Genomic DNA, 19,330 nt, shown 5'->3' on the forward strand with positions numbered 1-19,330 from the left:
CTGGGATTACAAGCGTGAGCCCCTGCGCCCAACCAATTGTTCCTTTCTTTTCCTGAGTGAGCCCTCACGGAAGGGAGATATTTATTATGGCTGCTTTGAATGGCAAACATTCCCTGGGAAATAATGACGACTTAATAAGAAAACAGATGCCAGTGCTTTCAAAATCTCAGTCATATTTTGGTTTCTCACCACTGACTGACAGTAGAGTGAGCTGGTAAGAGGATCAGCTGTCTGCTCTGCCAGGTCCTACCCCTGCTCTGTGACCTTCAACAGGTCATTTAAATGTAGGTTCTCCAACTGTAAAGTGGAAATAATAATAAGAGTACCTGGCTCCTGGGGCTATTTGATGATACTGAGATAACGCATGCAAAATATAAACACAGAGCCTGGCACATAGCAAAAATGGCATAGATACCAGCCACTGTGTTATCCAACGACCTGAAAAATAGCACTTCCGGTGTGGTGCAGCTGGAATTAGAGAAAGCCTGTCTTAGTCAGAGGCTGTCTTATCCCAGTGTCTTTCCAGTACGTAGAGCTACAGGCACTTTAATCAATTTAATTTAAATGACTTTTTAGACAATCACTAAAAGGTCCTGTGAAAGCAGAATGAATGGAACAGGACAGATGGATATACGGTACTTAGAAATATTATTGATTATAATAATAGAACACCATTAAATATTAAAGTTTTTATCTTCACATTAACTCTATTTGCTTTTGAATAGACCTAGCAGCCCCTTAATGTCAAAAGGGCAAGTTGAGATAAAGACAAATTGATCCTTGAAATTCAACCCCCTGGGGATATTCAAATGATTTCTGCACAAGCACAAACACTTAGGAAACTGATATCTACCTAATGTCATCATGTTTCCCCAAGGCACTGCATTAAGTTAAAAGGCACTCAGTTTTTTATAAGAAATATGTTGAGCATTATATACCATGCTGGTTTGGCAGGATTTTCATGTGCTTGAAATTTCCCAATGTCAGAGCTGATTTCTAATCTCATGAATATGTAAGTAATTTAAGTATCCAAGTACAAAACTGGCAATTAGAGTGGAAACCAGGGAGCTCGCTAAATGTCAACCCCAACCCTTGTTTATAAAACAAATTCTCAAGCTGAAATGCCATCATATGCAAACAAGGAAGGTCTGCGTTCACCTTAGATACCATGTTTAAACAGGTTGTATCATTATTTTTCAATTGCTACCTTTGATCTGCCTGTTTCTAATGATTTGGAAAAAAAAAAAAAAAAAACAGAGCTCCAAGATTAAGGAGAAATGAACATTTTAAAACAAGCAATTGGGTTTAAGATGTGAACAGGCAGGCACAACTGTGCTATTTGATAGTTTTGTAGGCTTTGAAAGAGAGGTATTTGTATATCCAAATTTTTAGCTAGTTCTTCATCTGTTCTATGCCACCAACACTTGTCTTTAAGAATGTTTAAGGGGCCGGGCGTGGTGGCTCATGCCTGTAATCTCAGCACTTTAGGAGGTCGAGGCGAGCAGATCATTTGAGGTCATGAGTTCAAGACCAGCCTGGCCAACATGGTGACACACCCCCCCTCCGGCTCTACTAAAAATACAAAAATTGGCTGGGTGTGGTGGTGCATGCCTGTGATCCTAGCTAACGGGGAGGCTGAGGCAGGGGAATCGCTTGAACCCTGGAGGCAGAGGTTGCAGTGAGCCGAGATGGCGTCACTGTACTCCAACCTGTTGTACTCCAACAACAGAGTGAGACTCTGTCTCAAAAAAATAAATAAATAAGAATCTTTAAGGCCAAGATTTTATCTTATCATGTTCCTATATACCTCCAGACCTGGATGCACAGGAGGTGTTCACAAATCAAACTCGCCCACAGTCGTATATTGACCCTCCCTTCCCAACCAGCTCCAGTTCCGTAGTCTAATCTTCTAAGCTTCAGAGCACCACCCTCAACTGTAGGGCTTGTGACAGACTTCAGTGACATCTGGGGAGTGGACAGTGACAAATCTGATAAATCCAACTGCAGGAGAGATTGATGGAACCAGCAATAGGCCATCATTCCTGCCCAGCCTTCATCAGCAAAGCCTGACTGCTCAGCTTTGATACTCTTATCTTTTGACTTTAATGACATTTGGATCCAGTCTACATCAGTTCCCCACAAGTACTGGTAAGATTGCACCTACCCAGCCTGCTTCCAGGCTCTCTTTATAGCCCCAGCTTCCACTTCACTGTTATGCATCCCAACCAAACTGGGTCTCTTGCTATTGACCAAAGAAATGTGAGAACACCACCCTGAGTTTTGCTGCTCTGTTTATTTGCACAGACTGACCCATTCCCCTGGAACACTGTTTCTGCATGTCTTCATTCTAAGACATGTTAATTGTACTACAAAGCCCACTATGAATTATTTTGCAAATTCCAAACTTTTCATCTAAAACATAGGCCACTACAACACTGTACACAAAATATTAGACATTACTGTAGGTTGTCTGTGATATCACTAATACACTAACATTTTCTTTGAGAAACTTTATTGGGGCAGGGTTGGGTGTGAGGTCTGGATTGGGCATCATGGCTCTCTCACTATCTGCTCTCTGTACTGAACAGCCAAGGTAAAGACTCATATCAGCTCTTAGTGAAGTTTGCGGAATCCTTTTAAGTGTTGCAGATTTTGGTTCCCCTTAGTGTGGGTTCTGGTCCCCTCCTGTGCCGTGGAATGAGAGCATCAGAACATACTTCTGAGGACAGCATTTTTCTCTGGACTGATTCTCTTTCTTCCTATTGAGGGTGATGGAAAAAAGAACTTGATATTTGTGATGCCTCAGGCCTGGCATTAGGAATTTATATGAAGTCCTTAAGGTACCATCTCTTTCTTGCTAAAAAGGATGCAGGAATAGCAGTGAGAATCAGAGAGTCATGAGGTGGATGAGTGCTTTGTACCCAGGCCATCCCCAGGGCAGTATTAGGATGAGGCAAATAAAATAGAACTGGCAGGATTTTCTGTCAGCCTTTTCAAGAAGTACAATTTGCAGGCCCCCTGCTTCCAAAATGTTAAGAGGAGAGAAGGAAAGAGGAGTGGGCAGGCAACCTTGAAAAGAGCCGACAGCAGGATGTTTTCCGCCAACGCAGACGTCTTCTAAGGAGCCTGTGTGGAGGAGCTCCAGGAAACTGCCCCCTGACCAGGGAAGCCGCCGTGGGAAGCTTTGTGGTGAATAACATCTGGTCCCATGAACCAAAGACTTAAAACATTATCACAACTCTTAGCTTCTATGGAATTCTCCTAGCACAAATTTCTGTGGAATGGATGCTCTTTCACTCATTTCCCAGCTGCAAAAGAGAATTCCATCACGTGCACATCTCTAACAATCTGCAAAGAGAGGACACGTTGATCCGATTTAGAAATATTGAAAAGACTTTTTAAGGACACTGACATTTGCAAGCTTGTGGATCACCACAAGGAGCTGAATTTCTTATCTAGTAGCAAGTTGTCACTCTTCTAGGGATTTAACCAAAATGTGAATGTTAAGGTGGAAACGAAAGTTGGAAATGGCTGCTCCCCTTCTCTCATCCCATCTTTATCTGCTGTAGACTAGGAATCTTGAGCAAAACCAGTGCATCCCATTCTTTCCCTCCCCCAGTTTATTTTGTCCTGCTGTGGCATCCCTCTTTATCATTCCTTATAGCCGGTGCCCACCATCCAACTTGCAGCTCCAAAGACATCCAGAGGATGGCGCCAGAGATGCCTAAGAGTTGGCTCAAAGCTGTCAATGAAACTAACCCTGGCCATTTCATCCTTTGGAATTAAGTGTATTTTTATCTGCATTCTTCTTAAAGCAAACAAAGACAGATGGCAAGGAAACAAGCCAATGTGAAAGATGTCTTAAAAAAAAAAAAATCCTTCAGGAGAGGAACATGTCAGGAAAGAGAGAGAAGTGCTAATGGCTCCAGACCAGCATAATGACAGTCTGGAGGGTTAGGCCCTAAGGCTGCTGATAGATCTTGAGCACAGGTGAGTGCTGGGTTTGTGCTCATTAAGTTGTATTTACTAATGCAAGGATGTAGTCACAGATACTTCAGAATGATTTTAGACAGAAAGGATTTTCTGTGTTGCATTCTTATTGCAGATATAACCAGAATCTTTCCTTGTTCTCTAACATTTCTGCTCCTTCAGTTCTTTTTCAGCATTTATAGTAATGTTAGCTAAACAAAATCAAACCCTCTAAGAAGGGCAATTTTAAGTTCATGACACGGCACTAGTAGAGGCACAGTGGCCTCCTAAAACTAGATTAAGTACTCTTCCATCCTCTTCTTAATCTTTCTGTCTTTCTCTAAGCTTGGCATAGCTAGAGAAAGCTGCTGCTGCTTTCTCTGATGTGACAGATAGTAATGATAGTTCTCAGTTCTGTGTTCTGACAGTCAAACCTTGGAGCCAGAGACAGACAGGCAGGGAAATAAATCTTATTTAGGTGTGCCAACACTGTGAATTTTATTAAAGGACCTTGACTCATTCTACAGGGAAAGCCTTCCGCTGGTGGCTGAGACAGTCATTGGGTAAAATGCTTTGATACCTTTCCCTTCTTTGTGGAGGAGCACTTTGCTTCCAGACTCTGTAGGTTTAATTAACACGTTAACTTGAATGGCTGAGTTGTTTTCTTTTTAGTCAGTATAACACCAGACTGGACAACTAACTTTTTAGGGAGAAAATGTCTGAAGTAGTATATGGAGAATACAGAGCAGTTTTGTCTAAAAGTGAATATTCAAGACTCTGCTTTCAAATCCATGGGAGTTTCAAATATACTGATATTTACAGGGTTTTGTGGATGTGTGTTTTGTTTGTTTTTTAGGAATATGCCTCTAGTTATAAATCCATGGAAGCAAAATATATTCCTCTGATAAATTTTCTTTGTCCACCAATTGTGAAACCTGGGTGCTTTATTAGGTAGAAACATGACTAGGAAATTCACGTGGTTCCAAATCATTATCTTTTTCCTTTATCATCTACTGTTTGAGGCACCTGTACATGTAGAATGATAGGATTTCCAACATCTAAAAGCTTTGCAATCTCATTAAAGAGGCAGGAAGTGGTCTTAGAAATTTTAGAGTAATTTTAGATAGAAAGGAATTTCTGCTTTTCATTCGTGAAAGATTCTCTTGTAAGGCTGTTAAGAGAATTAAATATAAATACATGGCTGGTAGTTTGATAGCATCTGCTCTTGTTCCACAGTTCTTTGGAGATGAGACCAGTAGGAATCTTAGTAGGTAGAGGAGGGTTCATAGAGGAGGTGGACTTTCATATGGCTCTGAAAACAAGAGTGGTGTTGAAGAAGGAAAGTCTTGAAGCCACTTTTGCCAGAGTGGGCAGCCTCAGTGAAAGCACAGCAGGGCGCATGTGGGAAGGTGACAGGGCCAGCCCACCAGGACCAAAAGGTACCTTTGGAGAGAGTAAATTGAAAGAATCTCACTGAGCTGAATAAGAGAGGCTTGGTTTATTGGATTGTTTTGTATACCCACTGCTTGAGGGGCCTCTACATGCTCACAAATAACAAAGTTGCTCTTTGAAGATATAAACAAATGTCATGGGACATACCTGAGTGGTCCATAGGCTCCAGATTCAAGCTTAGGGGATAAATTTAAAAACAGAAAAACAGAACCACAAATGCTGGCGCCCAACAATTCCTCACAGAGATGAATTATCTGTGGAAGCGGGAATAGTAATCCTTTGGTGTAGCCGTAGGAGCACACAGAGTTTATGTATTATTCTTGCAGCATGTATATGAGTTCAGCCTGTTACCCAGACATATTATTTTGAACTGTCCTGATACTTTTACATTTGCATTAATCTTTGTATGTTACTAAATATAGATATATCTGTATGACATGGGCACACCACAATGGTATGAACTCTGCTTCCTTTAAACTTACAGAAAGAAGTAGAGCTCTAGGCTTAAAAAAAAAAAAAGAAAAGAAGACAAAGGGGAGAGAGAGAGAAGTGGATACTCTCGGGTTGGGTGCCTGCTGCTGTTGTACAATTCTCCGTGTTGAAATACCAGGTGTTCAGGACATGCTGGGAACAAGAAGCAGGCCATGCATACACTGCCTGTTTGGGTTCTCAGTTAAGATGGTGTGACCTGTCCCATCTTCTGTTATCTCTATGAGGGGAGTTGTCACCCATCTCTCCTTGGCACTTATTAAATATATCAAACATGAAATGTACCCAGGAAACCAGTCTCCCTCAGGCATGATGGCCAAAGAATGAATAATAGGCTGGGCATGGTGGCTCACACCTGTAATCCCAGCACTTTGGGAGGCTGGGATGGGCAGATCACAAGGTCAGGAGATTGAGACCATCCTGACTAACATAGTGAAACCCCATCTCTAGTAAAAATAATAATTAAAAAAAAATAGCCAGGGGTGGTGGCAGGCACCTGTAGTTCCAGCTACTCGGGAGGCTGAGGCAGGATAATGATGTGAACCGGTGAGGCGGAGCTTGCAGTGAGCCGAGATCACACCACTGCACTCCAGCCTGGGCAACAGAGTGAGACTCCATCTCAAAAAAACAAAAGCAAAAACAAAAGAATAATAAAAAAGACTTAGAAAAAGGTACAGATTCTCCTTGACTGGATGCCTGAATAATGTGTAATTATTACTTAGATAAGCTTACATAGATAAGTTGGCTTATTTATACGTTGTCCCTGTCTATCTTACCACTTTGACTCATGCTGTTCCTTTGCGAATAATGCTATTTTTGTCCATTTGAATGCTGTCATTCATTCAGGTCCCAGCTGTTTCACCACAGCATCTGGGAAGCATCCCTAAATTGGCTCCTGTCTTCTGCATTGTTTTATCACTGGCTGCCTCGTGCATTTCTCATTATCTGAGCCAGGTTCAGGTTACATTGCGTGCTCTTCCAGAACCTTGTCTAGATTTTGCACTTCTTTGCATTCCCCACAATTCTCGGCCCATGCTAGGTCTAGTGGCACAGCTGACTTTATCGCCAGGCAGAACAGGGTGTGCATTCCAGTTCATTCAACTACTGACTTGACATGTAATTTCTAACAAGTCGGTTAATCCTTCTCAGCTTCCATTTCCTCAACTGTAAAATGAAGATATTAATCTGCCTTGCAGAGCTTGTATAAGGAATGGAGATGGTACATGTGGAGCACTCACCTTGTGTATGGCAGGTGTTCAATAAATGTTAGGTATTATTATTACTATTGATCCAATGAACTGATGTTTGTGTATGTGATGTACTATAGAACCATAGTGTTGAGTAACTTCTGTTCTTTACAGTTATACAGCTCTGCTGAATTTGGGAGAAGGTGGCAGCTTATCCAAGAAGGGGTTGTACCAAACAGGTTCTACTGGTAAGTCTCACTTTATCTTGTAGCACATTGAGATATGATCTAGTCAGATATAACCTAGTAAATGACCATTAGAATCTTGTTCTCACCAGTGCTCTCACATAAGGTCTGTTCTTACTGGGACATGCCCACATCCCCTCAGGGCAGGATGTGACATTAGAGTAAGAAACACTTTAAGAGAATGTTAAAAAATGTGTCACAGTCTTTTTGAAAAACCCCAAATGGATTATGGAGGTTAGTGAACTGCAAGGGCTTTATTAGAATTGCGTTGTTATATTTTGGTGGAATTGTGGAGAGAGACATTTAAAAAAATCTAATAGTGACTTTTTATTATTAAAATCATTATATACACATATATTCAAATGAAGATTTTCAGTCTAAAGAAGTAGGTGTTATTTAGTCTAAAAGTAGATCTTCCTCTCATTCCTGATTTTAGATCTTGTAAGCCTTCTCCTTGTCATTTATTTATTTATTTATTTATTTATTTATTTATTTATTTTAGACAGTCTCACTCTGTCACCCAGGCTGTAGTGCAGTGGTGTGGTCTCAGCTCACTGCAACTTCTGCCTGCTGGGTCAAACAATTCTCCTGCCTCAGTCTTCCCAGTAGCTTGGACTACAGGTGCACGCCACCATGGCTGGCTACTTTTTGGATTTTTAGTAGAGATGGGGTTTCACCCTGTTGGTCAGGCTGGTCTTGAACTCCTGACCTCAAGTGATCTGCCCACCTCGGCCTCCCAAAGTGCTGGGATTATAGGCTTGAGTCACCGTGCCTGGCCAGCCTTCTCCTTGTCATGTGGGACACAGTTGCTATTACTAGTTTCTTAATTATCTTTCTAGAAATGTTCTGTGAATTGCCAAATGTGTGGTGTGTGTGTGTGTGTGTGTGTGTGTGTGTGTGTGTAGTCTTACTTTGCTTGGGCTGCAGTAACCGAATACCATAGACTGGGTAGCTTAAACAACAGATATTTATTCTTCATTGTTTAAGGCTGGGGAGTTCAAGGTGCTGGCGGATTTGGTTCCTGCTAAAGACTCCCTTCCTGGCTTGCAGATGGCTCCCTTCTGTCTGTGTCCATACATGGTAGAGAGAGCTCTGATCTCTCTTCCTCTTTTTTTTTTTTTTTTTTTTGAGACGCCTGCCTCAGCCTCCCCAGTAGCTGGGACTACAGGCGCCCACCACCACACCTGGCTAATTTTTTGTATTTTTAGTAGAGAGGGGGTTTCACCATGCTAGCCAGGATGATCTCACTCTCCTGACCTCATGATCCCCTGGCCTCGGCCTCCCAAAGTGCTGGGATTACAGGTGTGAGCCACCACGCCTCTTCTTTTTTTTTTTTAATCAGGGCATTAATCCCATCATGAGGACCGTATCCTCATGACCTAAGCTAAACCTAATCACTTCTTAAAGACCCTATTTGCAAATACCATCACATCATTGTGGGTTAGAGTTTCAACATACGAATTTTGAGGAGACAAAAATATTCAGTCCCTAACATATATAGATAGAGATACTCACATTTACATAAATGGTAGCTGTGCACACTGTTCTATGCCTTGTTTTTTTTTGAGGGGATGCAGTTTATTATGCATACATCATTATTTTTAGTTGACTACATATCATTTTGCTCTAAGAATATAGATTGGAGGTAAATCTTATGCCTAATTAATGCAAAACATAAACTATATATGTTAGTGGGATGTATGTATAGGAAAAGAGAAATAGGTGAAGAGAAAGAGAGAAGGGGACAGCAAGAAAAAGAAAGGGACAAAGGAAATAGCATTCCTTTCTTTAACCGCCTCAGTTCATCCCCCTAGTTAAACTAGAGGTGGCTCTGTCCATGGGAATGGGTGGGTAAAATTGAAAACAAGGAAATATCAGAAGTTAACTTTGGCTTTTAAGTTTCCAAGGTCTTAGATTCTGGCAAAGTAAGAACAAAGCACAGAACATTCTAGTGTGATTTTGATGTTAATATTTATCAATACCTTTGAATGTACATCCTACCTCCTGCCAAAAGATGTGATTCTACGTTACCCTAATTTCTCTAATCTGCCTGTGGAAAAGACATTCAGGTTGTTTCAAGATTTTTACTACTATAAACTGTGTAACAAGGAACTAGTTCAGACAAGAGTTTATCCTTTATTCATGTCATTCAGAATCACTGTGACAGTGACCTTTTAGGAGCCAATGAGCTCCCTGCAATGAGGGCAGTGAAAGTATCTCCTCTTGATTCCTCTTGAAATCACACTGCCTCTCATCAGCCTTTAGAGTTACAGGCAGAATAGATCACCGAGGTACATAATAGCTTCCCACCTCCACTCCAATTCTTTCGCTTTTATATGAACTTCTAAGAGGAATGCATTTTTATCTTTCTCATTTTCAAACACTACCCTAAAACCCCTGTGGGAGTTGAAAGCCAGAGAAATACATTAGAGAAATCTCTTAAAAAGCTAGCAAAACTGCCTGAAAAAGTTAGGCCATTTGCAAACAAACTGGCTCTGAGATAATAACACAAGGACTTCTATATGGCAAGATACCACTTTTTCCCCTATCAAAACGAGACATTTGTAACTAAAGGAGGTTTTGTTGCACAGAAGTTTATTTACCTCTCTCCCTCTGGTGCTCTTGTTCAGGATGGTGTGAGCCTTGCTTCTAAAGTCCAAATTGACATCTCCTGTCTCCAGGAACTCAACTCTGTCTCTTACTGAATCTCCTTTCTCTGGTCAGCGTTTTCTTCTCCCTCTCTTACTAATTTTGTATTGTACTCATGAGAAACCTTCATCTCTGTGTGTTTTGTCTATAAAGTATAAAGTTAGTTTATGGAAGACAGGGTTCATGTCTTTTTCTTTCATTCTCTCCCTTTTTGGGTACATAGAAAGGCCTCAGAAAATAAGCAAATGAAGGACTGAAATAAATGAATGTTGTCCTCCTAGTTTATCCTGGAAATGCAGTTGCTGCTTTGTTAATGAAAAAGCATGAGGGACAAATCTTCTCTCAAGTCATACTTTCAAATGACTGCAAATATCTGCTCATGGTGCCTAGAACTATAGGGTAGGAAGTACCCATTTAGAGGACTTGGCAGAAGTTGGTTCCTACCAAAAGAAACAATGAAAAATATGGACAGGATGGGCAAGAAAAAGGAACTGAGATGAAGTGGTACGTATATACAGTGTTTTCTATGTCACCAGAGGTCTTATTTATGCATTATTATAACCTGAACAGACCTCACCACTGCTTCCACCAGTGCTAATAGCAATATTTTCTTGCCTATTCCTTGAAGAAGGAATCTTCTCTGTGAAAGCTTGACTAGCAAAGCTCTTCTAATCAAAAGCCATAAAATTATCTTTATAAAAACATTACACATTATTGTATATGAATTCTTTTTTGTTTGTTTGTTTGTTTGTTTGAGACGGAGTCTCGCTCTGTCGCCCAGGCTGGAGTGCAGTGGCCGGATCTCAGCTCACTGCAAGCTCCGCCTCCCGGGTTTACGCCATTCTCCTGCCTCAGCCTCCTGAGTAGCTCGGACTACAGGCGCCCGCCACCTCGCCCGGCTAGATTTTTGTATTTTTTTAGTAGAGACGGGGTTTCACCGTGTTAGCCAGGATGGTCTTGATCTCCTGACTTCGTGATCCGCCCGTCTTGGCCTCCCAAAGTGCTGGGATTACAGGCTTGAGCCACCGCGCCCGGCCCAATTGTATATGAATTCTTTTTTTTTTTTTTTTTTTTTTTTTGAGACGGAGTCTCGCTCTGTCACCCAGGCTGGAGTGCTGTGGCCGGATCTCAGCTCACTGCAAGCTCCGCCTCCCGGGTTCACGCCATTCTCCTGCCTCAGCCTCCCGAGTAGCTGGGACTACAGGCGCCTGCCACCTCGCCCGGCTAGTTTTTTGTATTTTTTAGTAGAGACGGGGTTTCACCATGTTAGCCAGGATGGTCTCGATCTCCTGACCTCGTGATCCGCCCGTCTCGGCCTCCCAAAGTGCTGGGATTACAGGCTTGAGCCACCGTGCCCGGCCTATGAATTCTAATTGACCTGTTAAGTAAAAGAAATAAAACCTCCTTCTTTTGTTTTTGAAAACAGAGACACATCTTGCCCATTCAAGTCTTAATAGTGCAACAAGCACTACTTAAACTTAAGCTATTTAATCCTCATAACAACCTTCTGAAGTAAGTTTTTCATTATCATCATTAACAGATAGGGAACCTATGGTATAGAAAAGGTAAGTAAGTTGGCTAAAGTCACACAGCTGGAAAGTGCCAGAGCCAGAATTTGAATGAAGGCTGTCTGTCACCGAAGTCTGTGCTCTACTAAATCAACAAACGCTGTTGTCTCTGCCTCTTAGCCTTATGTTCTTGTCTGGGACTGTGAGCCCTGAAAATCTAGCACCCTCAGGCATATGAATGGTGAGAACCCAGAGTTCTTATGACCACAGTGCCAACTGTGCTTGTCAAATGGCTCACATGGGTTCCTTAAGCTTGATTGATTTTTCTAGAGAAGGCATGGGAACTCGTAAATTGCATAGTACCATGACTGTTGATGAAAATCTCGGTCTCTGCCCACATGGTCTGTATTTTCTAACTCTGAGCAACTACCTTAAGCTGACAGAAAAGTTGTCAGTCAAAGCAATATTTATTAGATTCACTTCTGGAAACCAGTTATGTCAAATTATATAGGAACTATGGGGCTATCTAGGATAATTCAGCAAAGTATAGTTAAAGTCAACCTCCTTTAACATTTCTGCTTGGAACCTGGCTATTGGGAGTATGTATGGGACTGAGGGAGATTTCTCTAGTGTTAAATTGTTAAGTTACCATGGGTAATAACATAGAATTTCCCTAAAGAAGAAATGAAGACCAATTCATATTTTTTCCTCATCACCAAACACATTGATAATTATTTTTATTTCTGATAGCAATGCTCCTGCCACCCCTGGAAGTAATAAATAGCAATTGTGAAATAATTATGGCATGTAACAGCTTATTCTTTTTTTTTTTTTAAGTACAGACAGGGTTTCACCGTGTTGGCCAGGATGGTCTCGATCTCTTGACCTTGTGATCCACCCGCCTTGGCCTCCCAAAGTGCTGGGATTACAGGCATGAGCCACCATGCCCAGCCTGTAGCAACTTATTCTTATATTATCCCAGTGGTTTCTGACAATGTTACCAAAGCACTAGAGGTTTGGTCAAGACCCTACTGCACAAAAAGCAAGTCACTGAGACAGCAAATATTGCCAAGGAAGAAGGCTTTAATCAGGTGCTGCAACCAAGGAGATGGGGGCTAAGTCTCAAATCCATCTGCCTGGCTAAAAGTATGGGTTTTTTTTTTTTTTTTTTTAAGCAGGAAATCAATGTAACAGGGTGTACAACAGGAACTAGGGAGGGGCAAGGAGACATCTGGTTCATGGTCTGATGAGTTTCAGTTCTTTAATACTTTTTTTTTTTATAGGCTTGAAGATCCTTTCCTGAGGAAGGAACTCAGATAAAACAAATACAGGTTTCAAGCTTTAACAGCAGAAGGGTCAATTTCTATGTTTATCTAAAAGAACAGTGTATGGGAGTATTGAGCTGGTTTTATTAATACTACCATAGCAACCATAAATATGAACTTTCCTCCAAGGAGTTCAGATTATTTCTAAAACTTATTTGCATATATAGAACATCATATCATGTAAGAGACAGCATAATAATTACCATTAATAGAATAGGTGTCCTTTTAATTTAACTGACAGCAACAGTGGTCTTGTTCTTTCCTATGCTGGAAATCAATTATATTGGGAGGCAGTACAACTTGCAGGTCAAGGGGTTCAAGGACACTGAGGTTTAATTTCTAGCTTTGCCATTTACTAAGTAAAAAAAATTCATGGGGAAGTTTCATAATTTCTTTGTGACTCAGTTTTTCCCCCCTGTAAAATAATTAATACCTACTTCATCAAATGAGATGCTTCTTGTGAGTTGGTTACATGCCTTGTGCCTAAGAATCATCTTGAATGCCCACTGGCTAACAGTGTTAATATTATTCATAATAGCTACCTTTCTATCTCTATTAATTTTGTTTTTCTTTGTGTTGTCTTCATTATCAGGTTTGCTTTTCCCATTTTGTGACAGCAGTGGACACTAGCAGCTTTAGGCTTACTTTTTTTTTTTTTTTTTTTTTTTTTGACATTGTCTTGCTCTGTCACCTAGGCTGGAGTGCAGTGGCATGATCTCGGCTCACTGTAACCTCTGCCTCCTGGGTTCAAGAGATTCTCCTGCCTCAGCCTCCCTGAGTATCTGGGACTACAGGCGCATGCCGCCACACCTGGCTAATATTTTGTATTTTAGTAGAGACGGAGTTTCACCGTGTTGCCCAGGCTGGTCTTGAACTCCTGAGTTCGGGCAGTCCACCTCCCTCAGCCTCCCAAAGTGCTAGGATTACAGGTGTGAGCCACCGCGCCTGGCCTAGGCTTACATTTTAACAGTTTAGAAATCCCATCAAGCCAGTCTGTCTCTTTTTCTCTGTTTCCAGGGATTGAATCTGAGAGGCCTGGCTTGGATCAAGGACATACAAGATGATTCATTACTCATGTAGATCAGACACATATCTACCCCAACAGTCTGGGGTTGAGACCTAATCAAACTGCATGGTTCAAGGTTGAAGGAAATGTAATTCCTAAAAAGGGAATAAAAAGACAAAAAAAAAAAAAAAAAAAAGATTATGCTACTGTAAGGGAAGATGGGTTTTCTTATTAGGGAAAATATATATAGATGGGAGAACTGAGTGTCATAAAGATAAAATTCTATCAGGGGATTTGTATTTGTTGAGTAACTACATTGGTGTAGCCACATGATAATCATGCTATTTGATCCTCTTAACAAGATTATATGGTAGTGGTTATTATCCCCATTTTGATGAAACAGAAAAGTGAAGTGCTGTAGTTTATCCAACATAACACATAATTTGTTACAGCCAGATTTTGAAAGATCAGCTCAAATTCAAGACTTACTCCCTTCTCATCCTCCAATAAAAGACAGGAGAAAAAACTTTAAATTCTAAAATTTTATTTTAGTTGATTTTAGTTTAGCACTTCAGTAGGTAAAAGCTAAGGTGCTGCATTTGACACTGAACAAAGAACATGGTGGTGGATGATCAGTGGCATCCAAATGCCTTAAATAAGGAAAGTTCCTGCCAAAAGCTAAATTCTCTACTCAAGGACGGTGAATGTGGTTTGTTAGGATCTGAGTCAAGTTTAGTATAAAGCAATGGAAGGCATTTCTCATTAGAAACTCTTCAGCAATCTATTAATTATGCAAAAGACAAGGCAATCTCGGGGCTGTTTCACTTAATTAAAAACAGGTTCAGCCTTATCTTATTGATTATGTTACTCTGACATACAGACAGCTGACTTGACATAGGGACAGCTGAATGGTGATACATATTTTCTGTGACTAATTCACTCTTGGAAAATCAAGAGTTGGCTCAGCAATGAACCTTTGTTATTTTGGAATGCCAGCTATGTTTCAGTGATGTCCCTCTGGGGGTTATATGACATCTGTATTATATAGCAGAAGGATAAATGTTTATCCTTATGCTATACTCAGTGCATTTCAGCATGTATACCCATTCTCATTCTTCCCCCACAGTTCCATGCCAGTCAATGTGAATGACTTCCCATTGCACATCTTTTTCAACAAGTCCCATTTGTTGAGCATTTACTGTGTGCCAAGACTTGTGCTAAGTCTTTTGCACATATTGTTTAAATCAGTCCTCAAATAATTGATGTGAAATAGTTTATTGATCAAGATTCTTTCTAGATACGTGATAGAAAAATGCATCCTGTTTTAAGAAGAAAAAGAATTTTAAAGAGATATTGGCTTATGGATCTGGGAAGTCAAAAGGAACTTTATTAGACTCCACTACATCCATAGGCTTCTTAAATGCATCAGATCTTGATCTCTCCCCATCACTCCACTCTCCTTTCCTCTGTTTTAGCTTCACTTGGGCAAAATTTCTCTTTGCAGTGGCCTCTAGAAGCTTCTATCTTCCCAGTTCACTCTAATGTAAAAGAAAAGTACTTCTTACTTGTTCCAGAAAAACTCCTAGGATTAAATCTTATGGGATCTGATTAGGTAAAACGCCCATAGATAGACCTGGGGCTAGAATCAACTTTACTAAACCATATGGACAGAGAGTAAGGAATATGATGCCCGGGGAGAGACTAAGGTGCTTTTATCAAAAGAAGTGGGGAGGATAATGGGAAGGCATCAACAAGAGGTACCCATTATCCAGAGATGTTTCAGTCCTCTTTTTCAGATGAGAAATAAATAAGGTAAATAAATAAATAAATAAACACTATCTTATACAATTTTGCCTAATGTCTCACACTAGTAGACAATAGTAATGAAATTTAAACCCAGGTATGTCTGGCTAGAAAGCCTGTGTTATCTGCACACCATGCTATAATCTACCTCCAGGGTATCTTCATGGCCCCCACTGTGCCATGGACCAGTAAAGTCTGGCTTGAGTTTGAGCTCTCTTCATATGTAAAACTCCTACGTTGGCAGATACTTTATCCACATCCACGGGGCCTCACTGCTAGTCCTTGAAGTGACTTTTTTTTTTGTATACCTGTCCTATTATCGCTGCCCCAGATTTTCTCCTCTAACCTTGAGTATCAAGGCTGACACAAAAGAGGCAGCTTCATAAACTTTTGCTGACATACCTGTCCATGATCAGAAAACACTCCAGAATATAAAATAGCCTCTCTCTCTCTGATTCTGACTCATATCATTACCATTCATTCTCAAGGCCTTGTTGAATATTGCCACCAAGTCAACTTCAGATTTTTATCCCTCTTATTGTGGTTTGATAGTTTGGTTTATATGCACGAGGTCATCATGGCCATTTCTCTTCCTCCTTCATATATACCAGTCATTCAGCACAGCATCCCCAAGACTTCTGTAAGCCACCCACACCAAAGAGGCTTAGAGAATGTGGCGTGAGATGGCTGTAACTCTTTCCTCTTCCCACCCTGCAGTGAATTTAGTGGATTTAGTAACAAGAGACTAAGCCTCTGCATTTTTCCTTCTCCAGGTTCTGCAAAGTGGAAATGGGATGAAGTCTAATAAGGTTACAAAAAACAGAGAGAAAGAACATAAAACTCTGTTAGATAAAAATGACCAGATATACCGATAATATATTAGGAAGGGGGTATGGCTTTTTTTTTTTTTTTTTTCTCCAAGATACTCTACCTCATCTCTTACTCAAAGCTATGAAGCAGGTCACTGTCTGCAGAAAACTTCGAAATGAGTACCATCACTTACTTTCAATGTTATGTTGAGGTTGCAGTGGAATATCTTACCATTTAGAATCAGCTTTTTAAAAATAGGCTTCCATATTTCCTTATTCCTCATATCGCAGCCTGACCACTTTCGGGTCATATTTATCTCTGCTCTCTTACCTCTTCTTAAATATGTGGATTTCCAAGTTGCATCAGTTCTTCCCTCATAATATTATCCTTCCTCTCCCATTCTCCTTTAGCATTACCTTGGTTTAGCTCCACCACCAATACCTTACCGAGAAATAATGAAAAAGCCTCTCCATTCATCTTCCTATATCACTGCCTAAGAACTCCCGTGTCTACCCAATCAAATATTTGTCTCATTCATCATTGTTTGCAACATAAATTGAAGAGGAAGATTCTAACTAGGTTCTTGCCAATGTGGGCTCAAATGTCCTTTTTCTGACCTACTACCCACTCCAGTTCTGTATGCTAAATTCCAGGAGGCCAGGTAAGTAATGGTAAGCACTAGTAAGTCTATGGGTCTGTCAATACTTCTTACATCTGTCCTTACTTATTTTAGTAATGATTAACTTTTAGCACCTATTATGAGCCAGGACAGTTTTAGTCTTTGAATACAAAGGTGCTGTCTGAGGATTTTTGTTATTATTAGGATCACAGTGGATCTTTATGGCCTTATACCAAAGCCCACCTCTGCCATGGAGTCTTCTTTGGTTCTTCCTGCTTTTGGGGGCAAAATAAATCTCTTTCTTCTCTGAATTTAAATGTGATGATGTCACACATAAAATGTAATATATCATACCATGTACTAGATTGCAGGTCTATATATGCGATTGGTAGGAAAAGCACGGATTTAGGATGATCATATTCAGGTGTAAATTTCCAGCTTTACTATTAACTAACTAGGTGATTCCAAGAAACAATTTCACCTGCCCAAGCTTCAATTTCTTGCTACGAAGTCTTATTTTTAGAATTAAAAATGACATATTACCATTAAGTAACTTAGCACTTAGTGTGTTCTCCATATATATTTCTTTATTGTCTTCTTTTCATTTCCTTCTAGAAGACAAGTTTTTTAAGGTTCAAGACTCTGCCTTTAGCATATTTCTATCTTGTGTACTACAGTAAATAGAGCAGCAGAAACTTGTGCATACACACATACAGAGTACTAAAACTCATCAGATTTACACATGCTTGCACGTGCACACATATAAATCCATCAACACACAGATTGAAATATCTTGAGTAGACCTCATTAGTTACATTAGAGAGCCATAATAGGTAACCTCTGTATTTCCCTCTAGCATGAGAATGCCAGAATTCTAAATCACTGAAGTATATATTGAAGGAAGGAAAATTTTAGATCCATAAAAGGCACACTTTTCTATGCACTAGGCTATTTATTAACTCCTTAGGCTGTCCTATGGAGTAATCAGATCCCTGTAACCAGAGAAATTCAAGCAAAACCAGAAAGACTCATCCTGGACTGCTCTCACAGTGTGAGCCTGTCCTTTACTGCTGATGTTGACAGGTCTGGATACATTTCAGAATATGGAGTTCAAGAGAAGAACTCAGAAAGCCCTTTTCTTTGAGAATGGACTTTATTCGCTCTTCTTTTACACTTTCCCTTATTCTCCCAGGCAGTCTCTTCTGATTCTGAGCCGCTGCCCTCTCAGTAGAATCTTGTATGGTTTGGATAAGGAGCAGGGAGAAGTGGCAGAGAATCTTGCCTGAGATCCCTTCCCAAGGTCTGTACTGAGGCATTTCTAGTGCCTGCACTATTAGTGCTAGCTAAGAAAATTTTTATTACCTTGAGAGGCGTGGTATTTCTTCTTGTTTTTTTATTGTTGATGATCTCCACATGAATGCTGTTTGCTAACCCTTTTGCACCTCCTCCACATTTTTTTTTCCTTGTTACTGTTACTCCGCTCTGTCACCAGGCTGGAGTGCAGTGGCGCAATCTCAGCTCACTGAAAGCTCCACCACCCAGGTTCACGCCATTCTCCTGCCTCAGCCTCCCAAGTAGCTGGGACCACAGGCGCCCACCACCATGCCTGGCTAATTTTTTTTATTTTTAGTAGAGACAGGGTTTCACCATGTTAGCCAGGATGATCTCGATCTCCTGACCTTGTGATCTGCCCGCCTAGGCCTGCCAAAATGCTGGGATTACAGGCGTGAGCCACTGCACCTGGCCCCTCCTCCACTTCTTAATCTTTTCCTGTGATTAGCAAGTTTTCCCTTCAAATTAAGATAAATTTCCCCTGCTGCAGTGTGAGCCCATCACTTTTCATGTGACCTTCATTCACTAATGGCCATCATTGATTCCTGTCATCCTTATCTTGATGATGCCTGTCCCCACAGACTGCAGCTTCCTAGCTTTGAACAATAGAGATTCAGTCACTTCTCGAGACTTCACTAAGAATTATTATGATGGCAGAATGTGAGTGATTGCCATGAATGAGGGTAAGAGGGAAAAAATATCCTCATAATTGTGTCTTCTTAATTTAGAATTTTATTAGAAGGAATTGACTTGGCCCTAGTGATCACACCTCACTTAGCTTTCAAATTAAGGGCCTCTAGGTTTGCATCCTATCTTTGTATGGTTATCCTTACTCATTCAATCACCGACTCTGAATGTTGCCTTTAGTCAATAGGAGATGGTGTTTAATGTGTAAAAATGAGAGTTCTGGAGTCAGAGTACCTTTGCCAGAATCCT

General features: G+C 40.6%; 1 protein-coding gene across 3 annotated transcripts in view; it reads left to right on the forward strand.

Moving 5' to 3' along the window:
• The window catches only part of SORCS1 (sortilin related VPS10 domain containing receptor 1), a 596,232-nt gene that overhangs the window by 401,323 nt on the left and 175,579 nt on the right, over window positions 1–19,330 (forward strand). For all 3 annotated transcript variants that reach the window (XM_030941406.1, XM_030941405.1, XM_030941407.1), the window contains exon 5: window positions 7,272–7,345. In XM_030941406.1, coding sequence (XP_030797266.1) covers window positions 7,272–7,345 — 74 coding nt within the window. The remainder of the gene's footprint in view (window positions 1–7,271; window positions 7,346–19,330) is intronic.

The sequence above is a fragment of the Rhinopithecus roxellana genome, chromosome 11 (genome assembly GCF_007565055.1).
Source record: "Rhinopithecus roxellana isolate Shanxi Qingling chromosome 11, ASM756505v1, whole genome shotgun sequence".
Lineage (NCBI taxonomy): Eukaryota > Metazoa > Chordata > Mammalia > Primates > Cercopithecidae > Rhinopithecus > Rhinopithecus roxellana.